The sequence below is a fragment of the Gavialis gangeticus genome, unplaced genomic scaffold (genome assembly GCF_001723915.1).
Source record: "Gavialis gangeticus isolate Ggan-Ray unplaced genomic scaffold, GavGan_comp1, whole genome shotgun sequence".
Classification (NCBI taxonomy): Eukaryota; Metazoa; Chordata; order Crocodylia; family Gavialidae; genus Gavialis; species Gavialis gangeticus.
Window position 1 is genome coordinate 26,047,129 of NW_017729033.1, and position 8,399 is coordinate 26,055,527.

General features: G+C 39.6%; 1 protein-coding gene across 9 annotated transcripts in view; it reads left to right on the plus strand.

Moving 5' to 3' along the window:
• The window catches only part of ABLIM2 (actin binding LIM protein family member 2), a 318,470-nt gene that overhangs the window by 44,526 nt on the left and 265,545 nt on the right, over window positions 1-8,399 (plus strand). For all 9 annotated transcript variants that reach the window (XM_019526465.1, XM_019526461.1, XM_019526462.1 and 6 more), the window contains exon 2: window positions 3,201-3,344. In XM_019526465.1, the coding sequence (XP_019382010.1) occupies window positions 3,201-3,344 (144 nt within the window). The remainder of the gene's footprint in view (window positions 1-3,200; window positions 3,345-8,399) is intronic.

The following is an 8,399-nucleotide window of genomic DNA, read 5'->3' on the forward strand; positions in this document are numbered from 1 at the left end:
CAAATATCTGGCCAGATATTTAGCATGTATGCAGGGAGTTAGAATTACTGTATCTTTTTTTACATTAAACATTAGTCTATATATGGCATTTTGCTGAGTTATGAATGTGTAAAGTATGATAAGAGCTCATTAGATTCTGTGAGACTTCAGTACAGAGAAATTCAATCTCTTTGCCACTTCTTACTTACTTGTAAGTTATATTTACTAAATATATGGCAGGATATTTGCCAAATATCTTTTACTTTTCTTAGTACTTTCCTTATCTTTTACTTTTCTTAGATGTCAGGAACAAAAGTACCTTTTCTACCCGGTTCCTTTTTCTTCATGTGTTTCTCTCTTGTCCTCCATTTGTAGGACTTCTGATGGCAAAGGCCAGGGGTTAGGGGGCAGGACTTCTGATCCCAATGTGGTGGGGAAACTGTTAAGGGGTGGGGCTACCTATGTGGCCCCCAATGGCTCACCAAAACTTAAGCAGCCCTCCCCCCAAAATAAAAGCCTGCCCCTGATCTAGTCTATATTTCTTTAGCATGTCAATGAAAATGTTGTGGGAGATGATGTTAAAATCTTGCTAAAAGCCAGGTATGTCACATCCACAAAAACAGGCCCTGGCAGCTGGCCTGGCCTCTGCCAGTCACATGCTTCCATGCAACACAGAACAGCTGCTGCCTGAACAAGGACTTGAACCCTGGACCCTCGCATCAAAAGTCTAATATGGTACAAAATGAGCTACCTGGGCTCCAAAATCAGAATAGGGTTGCAGTGAGATTCCTACTCTTGACCCCGGGTTTACAGAGCTAGGGAGCTAACCTCTGAACTTTGGAGCACTAGAGTAGCCTTCATAATCTGTCTTTGAATAATATCTTTAGATGGTGGTTGGAGTAGATGATTCTTGAGACCTGTTCCACCCATATCATTTTACCTGTGCCCTTGATTTCAAGAAGTCTTGGAAAACATCCCACATATGTGCCTGTAGCTAGGCTGATTGTGTGAATTGTTTGTGTCTGTACTGTAAAATGAATGTTAGTAGAGCTTTATGGCCCTGATGCATTAAATGGAAACTTTAATAAGTGGAGAATCAGTTCTTTTGTAGAGATATAGTATTCAGATAAAAGAACACGCACATAACGTGAATGCATGAATAATGCATAATGTGAATGTGTGAATGCATGTAATATGTGTCTGTATGTATGTATGTATGTATGCTTTTATCTAGATAACATTGTATAGATAAGTTGTGCCCTGGATGTGAATTAGTAAGGATAGAATTCATGTGTAATACATATGGTTTTTAACTGGATAATATCTTCCCATAGGAGAGGTGACTGTTCACCTGTTGCTCAAGCTAGGTGATACGATATTTTTTTTCAACTTCATATGATTTTTTAAAAATAACTGGGATCCTTGGAAACCAAAGTCTTACTGATTGTTTTTTGATTTTTTTAAAGTGAGACTTGGGCTACCAAGTGCCTGATTCCTTTCTGAATTTGAGACTTTGGGCACATTGATGCCAACTTCCTACCAAGACTGGTACCATCACTGAGAAGCAAGCCCATCCCACCTAGCCTGCTTGTTAGGTAGAACAGACACTTTGAGCATTCATTAGCTGTTGCACAACTCTCAACTGCTTCTGAGACAGGGCTTCAGGTTTACTCTGGGGCACGCTGAGGGAACTCTTAAGTTAGTGGTGTTCACAGTTTGGCCTAACAGGCCAAGTGAATGGTGCTGGACTATGGGCTGGTTCAGGCCTTGTACTACCCCTGAATAATGAGATCACACTCCAGGGTCCCCACATTGCCTTTGCCTGGCTGGGATTGGGATCCAGGGCGGTGCCCTGACTCAGCCGGGCCAGGATTGAGTGCCAGGGCCCTGTGCTGCCACTGCCTGGCCCCCTGCACTGGGTCAGCCCTCTCACTGTCCTGCATGTCAAATCTAGTGTGCAGGCCCATGGGACTCCTCACAGATCCGTGAGCAGCTCCGTGAGCTGGACGACGCAGCACTGAGTGAGTGGGCCAGGGGCAGAGCACCCCTGTCTTAAGCCATCTGTTCTGTTTGTGCTCAGAGTAGTGATGAAAGGCCAAGCTGAAATGTCAGTGGCAGTCCCTACTCTTGCAGGGACATAGTATAGACATGCTTGTCTGCTTCTAATGCACATGGGCACTTTTGAAGATGTTACCTGTAGTCTTTATTGCAGCCAATTTGCCATATGTGGCTATTATTATCCAAGTAGGTTTGTAATAAAAACATTTTTAAAAAAACCTGTCCTAAATGGTACTTGGAATTGGAAGCACTAAGCACTTCACAAAATCATGTTCCGGCTGAGCAGAGCAGGTCCTTGTGTCTTATCTGATAACCTCACTGACTATACCGTTTTCTGGCTATTGATATCACAGAGCCATGCGGCTTTGGGAAAGCTGGCTGAATTCTGTTGTGCTTCACATTTCACCAGATTACTACCAAAGTAGTTGACTCCTTGTCATGAGTGACAAGGAAAAAGACAGATCCCATTGTGATTTTTCACATCCCTTCCATCTGACTTTAAAAACTATGAAGTAATCATAGACTTGTAAAGTTGAGGGCATCTGGGCGTGAGGATAGAATTGTGTCCACATTATTTTCATAATCATTTTTCTCTAGCTACTGTATTAATATACTGTAATTGAATCATTTGAAATGAATCCCTGTCTTGGTGTTTCAACATGCATAGAGGGAAATGCATGATGACTTAGCAAAGTTCTGTGTGAGTGTACCACAACACTGAAGTATTGTTATAGCACTTAATGCCTCTAAGTTATCAAAAATGTCTGGGCTTCCTGCCATGTACAGTACATAAATGTGGGACTTGATTAAGCAGAGGGCTAGGTGGGGTCAAAAACCTATTGATTGCTCTTCAGGTTCTCAGATTTTATATGAAAAAGCTTCTAGTTCTTATTTTGCAAAAACAAAACAAAACCCAGACCTAATATGGAGATGTCTATTTGAGTTTGCAGTGCATCTGAAAAATACATTTGAAGCATGGATGTACTGAGGGTAATCTCACTAGATAGTGAAAGGAATTTGGCCTGTATGTCATATGCATCATGTTTTGCTGCAAATGCCAACTTTTACTATTTGTTGCTATAATAGGAACACTTTTATCTAGTTTCTGCACCAGATGTTATGAAGGTACCTCATATTCTTATGTATCTTGTGTTTTCCTACAGTTTCTCAACCACAGGCTGTTCATAGCCAGCTGGAAAAGCCATCAAGTACTGCAATTCTCTGCAATAACTGTGGGAACCCATGTAAAGGAGAAGTGTTGAGAGTTCAGAACAAATATTTTCATATAAAATGCTTTGTTTGTAAAGGTAAGTGTTTTTTATTATTGCTGTTTATTATATATTGTATGGCATCCAGGCTCGAGAATGTGGCCCCATTGTAGCACAGCTATGTAGTCTTATGCCGCAAAAAGTTTGCAGTTCTAAGACCATGAACCTAGAATAAATTTCATTTGAGTGTGAAAGGTTATTACAGAAACATGGCTTAAAGAGGGATAGGGTACAAAAGATGATCATGGAACATTGAATCTAGTGTGAAAACCAAAGTTATAAAAAGGGAAAGTAACTTGCATAGATTGGTTTTGTGATGAATTTGTAGGATAATTTGAAAGTTTTGATGTTCCAGTTTGCTTTAAATGTGGAAATGAATGAAACATTATTTACTATTTATCAGGCCATATGTCTAGTTGTCATTTTTTTGGGTAATTTACTGGAATTTTATTCCCAGGCACTATATAGCATTGTTTGTAAGGCAAAGTCCTGCGGGGTTCAGCTGAGGTTTAGAGATCACTGTGCTAAGCAGTGCACAAATATAGTAAGAAACAGTTCCTGTCCTGGAGAGCTTACACTCTAAATGGAGAAAGAAGAGAGGGGAAAAGAGAAGAAGCAAGGAGTCATGTATGTAACTGGTTTCCTGACTTAAGTGTTCTGTCTTTTAGACCGTACATGCTGCTTGCCTAGTCTTTAATTCTAGTCAGTAACAGATGAGCACATTTCAAGCTAACAATAGTGCTTTCTCTGCCAACTACAGTTACATTTGTATCAGTCATATGGAACAATGCTTACAGCATTTAATGTTCAATACCTAGATTAATCAGGGCTGTCCAACTGGCATGAGGGGTTAACTCTCAGGCCCTGGGATCCTGATCTGGGTGCCACTTCCCTCCTTCCTCCACCCACTTCCTGACCTTACCTGTGGGGTTAGGGCAGAGCAGTGCAGCCCACGAGGTCCAGCGAGCCCAGGGGACCTCACATGGCATGGGAGCACCCATGTGGTGCAACACAGTGGCAGGTCTATGCTGTGTTGTCATGCCATGCAATACATCATGCAGCCAGGGGGACCTGTGATCCTAAGCCATTCAGAAGTTGGACAGCCCTGAGCTATGTATACTGACTGCATTAATTACTTTATTAAAGTTGATACTGGATCAGTTTGTGTAGTTACATGGAAAGATAAGTAAGCATAATACCCATACTCAGTTGTCTAAATGTTTAGTCATGTTCATACTAAATATTTTTTATTAGAAATAAAGGACAGCTCTTATGGCATGTAAAGTGGATGGAAATATATGTGTAATTTTCCAAATTGCTTTGAGGCTGTGTTCATTAAATATGTGCACAATACGTATAGCAAATTTCACTCCTAAAGTACCTTTAGTCATTGAAGAGCTGAAAAAGGGAATATGTATTTGTTCAAAATGAAATTCTATCATGTTTCATAAAACCACAGTATTTTTATGCTTTATATATCTGATAATATCTAAGGATACGGGTACACTTAAGAATTGCATCAATATTCCTTGACATTGATATAAGCTGTTCGCGTGCAACTGTTACAACTGCATCATTCCTTCTGTAAGTAACCCCACCTTGTTAAGCTAACTTGTATCACTACAGGCTCCCGCAGATGTAGAAGTAACACATTGCATCAGCTGCTTCACACTCCTAAACATGATCTTTCCCTGCCCCTTTAAAGTGGTTAAAATGTATCTTTGTCTTGCTGTTGATTTCCACAACTGCAATCCCAGCAGAAGGTACCAGACCGAAGCTGAAAAATTGTCCTTCTCCCATTCCTCCACTGCATGAGATTTTTCCATGTAAGCATGATTTTGGTGCCCTTCCAAAAGCCTCTTCCTCTGTATCAGTCCTCTGTATAGCTGCAGGGAATCTGTCCTCCCAGGGGGACCTTTGTCTTCCCATACTTGGAAACCCTTCTCAGGCAAGGTGGTTTTGTGGTATATGCAGGTTTCCTTTCAGTGAGCAAATTCCACAAAGACGTTTTATTGCGCTGCTGACATTAATTTGAAATCAGAAGAAAACATCTAATGACACTATAAAGTGCCATTGGACTCATTTGGGTGCTAAATACCATTTAGAAGATGTTTTAATAAAAATAATTTCTATGAATTCTAATTCAAAGCTGAGATACAAGCTGCAGGGTCATCTTTTTAATTTAGGTTTATACAAAATTGAGCTTACTAAAGGAGGAATTCTTTCGTGAATGAAATCAACAAGAATTTTTCCATTAATTTCAATGGAAGCAGATTTAGTCCCTTGATTCCCCCTTTTATTACTTTCTGGAGTGATTTGTAATTGTATGTCTGTCTTTACTCTCCACATTATAAACATCTATTTTAAGAGATGGATTCAGAATACGGTACTTGTACCTTAGAAAGACTGAAATGGTAAAGTGACCATGCCAACTCGCCTCCAAAAGAACTCACTCATCGCTTCTTAAGGAACTAAATGAACTACAACTTCTGAGCTTTCTACTAAACTACAAAGATATAGGATGTGGGTGTTTGTACAATTCCATTTAATGAAAGCAATTCTGGTGTTACATTTAGATTGGAATTTTTCTTTGTAGTGGCTTTTTCTCATTTTAAGCAATCACACACTTGTTTAATTAGAGTAAACATAGAATGCTTTGCACACAAATGTAAGTTTTTTGTTCATAAATGAAATTTTACAGGTAAAGATTCTGGCATGAAAACAGAGATATTTTTAAAAAGACTAGCCTGAAGTGTTCTGGCTTTCTGTTTGGAATCTGAGAGGAAGAAATAGAGAAAAATGTCCAAAAAAGAGGAAGAAAAAAATTATCTCCAAAACTTTCAAATATTTTTTCCTGGCTATATGTCAGTTTCATCTTCCTGTCAATTGGGAAAGGCAGAGAGTCAATATTACAGTGGGTCAGAGTCAATTGACAATTGTCATCTTCCCATTGTGAGACTTTTAGGGAATCTAGCTTTGTGTTGAATGGATTGCCTCAATTCTTATTCAGTCACTACTTGGAAAAAACTCCAGTGTAAATCAGTTTTTATAGAAGTGCAGTTGTAACAGGATTTGAAATTAATGTCTTTGAATATCATGCAGCCATGTTATTCATTAGGCTACATAGCCTTTAATAAGACAGATTTGGAAATGCTCTCTCACATTTCATTAAAGGAGTAAAAAATATGAAAGAGGAAGGGGAAAAGTAATAAAATATTGAACATTAGGGGCATAAAATTCAAATGAAGTATGTTCTCCAGTTCATTCTAAGGGCATCTGTCAGAACAGGTTTCATACAATGTGTGATGTTACAGAAATTCTGGGCTTTATTCTGATCTCCCTGAGATAAGTATGAATAGGTAATCTCAATGAGATGATGAAAGTATACAAATACACAACGTGAACAGACCTCAAGCGGAAGAGATTTGGCAGCATCACTTCATTGCCTTAGACATGCACATAATCTTACACAACATTAAACATTATCTTTATTACAGCTCAAGTTATTGATGAGTCTTTCCATTTTTGTGGAAAGATGTCATTCTATCAGTTGCAGCATAACATTAAAATGCATAAATCATGATAGTTAAGAAATAATTAAGGAGTATATCAAAGCCTAATGTACTGGAAGCCCATAGACAAGCCACTGTGTTTTAAACAGTGACTTCTGGCTGTTGGCTCTGGATTTATGACCCAGAGACCTTGTTCTGGGGGGTGGGGACACTCTCAGACTGACCACAACCTCTCCATTTGATAATAGGCAACTGTATTGATACACAGTGATAACAGAAAAGAAGCAATACAAACAATCAAGCAATTCTGTATATCTACCAAATCCTAGGGCTGTCATTGGAGTCAAAGTACATCTGGTCAAGATGTAGGCTCCACTCTAAGACTCTCTCTCTTTGGTGTCAGTAGTCTGGAGGTGGGATGCAGAATCCCCCACCCTGCTTCCAGTGGGGTGTATGAGACAGGTTGGTCATATGTCCCCCATGGTGGCCTTGGGAACCCTTCCCGGGGGGTGGGTCCCCTCTCAGGGAGGAGGAGAAGAGATGGGGAGGAACAGGGAGGGATGGAAGGGAAGAGAAGGAGGGATGCTTTATTACTCTCAAGTGTCTGCTTTTGTATTCTTCTTTCTTGATGACTCCTGATGACTCTTCATCTGTGGCCATCTCTGGCTGGCTGTCTCTGTGTGGTCACATGTCCACATAGCCTTCCGGGTCGTCTCCTAATTTGGTCTGTTCCCCACCCCCATCTTCTCTGGGGCCTAGCAGCTGGTGTCACTTTATCTCATGTTATGAGCAATATGGTACATACTTCCTCGGTTCCCAGGCTTGTTGGCCTTGCTGTGTTAGACAGCCTGTCTGCCTCCAGGGCCATGAGAAACTTTGTGTGTGAGACTCAAGCTTCTTAGAAATCAGTTAACCCCTGCTACTCATCTTGACATCTTATAATGCATATATCTATACCTATAAGCCAATTCCCAAAAAACAAGCCTTTAAATGCCATTTCTAAGCCAACACTACCTGGCTGTAGAATGAAAAAGTCCAGAGTACATTTTAAAGAAATGGTCTACATGTAGCCTTGTGTTAAATCTTGCAGTTTCCCTAGTAAATAAATTGGAAAACATTTGCTTTTCTACAAAATTCTACTGTATATTTAAACAAATATTTAGCTAGTTACTGACATACACATCACTAAGGTTGCAATCTGAAACTCCAGTGTGAAAAACCAGACTTAATGAATAACATCAGCGTTACCATGTATCTGTTCTTTAGGTCATGCTACTTAACCCTTAATCAAACCCCCTTGGATTGCTATAGAACTGTTAAAAACAAAAAACAAACCAACAAAAATCTAGGCATGTTTATGTTCAGAATATACATGTAAAGTTGAGTATGTGGGTGGCGGGGGGGTAGATTTTTTCTTCAGTATTAAATGCTATAAATGGATTTAACTAAGTGTAGCATATCAGATTTTCAATTGGTATAAATCATTGTAGCTCCATACATCAAAGTGCTTTCTTCTAATTCTCATTAATGTTCATTATACTGTGCTGATAATGCCAGAGATCCCTCGGGGTATGTTCCAGCA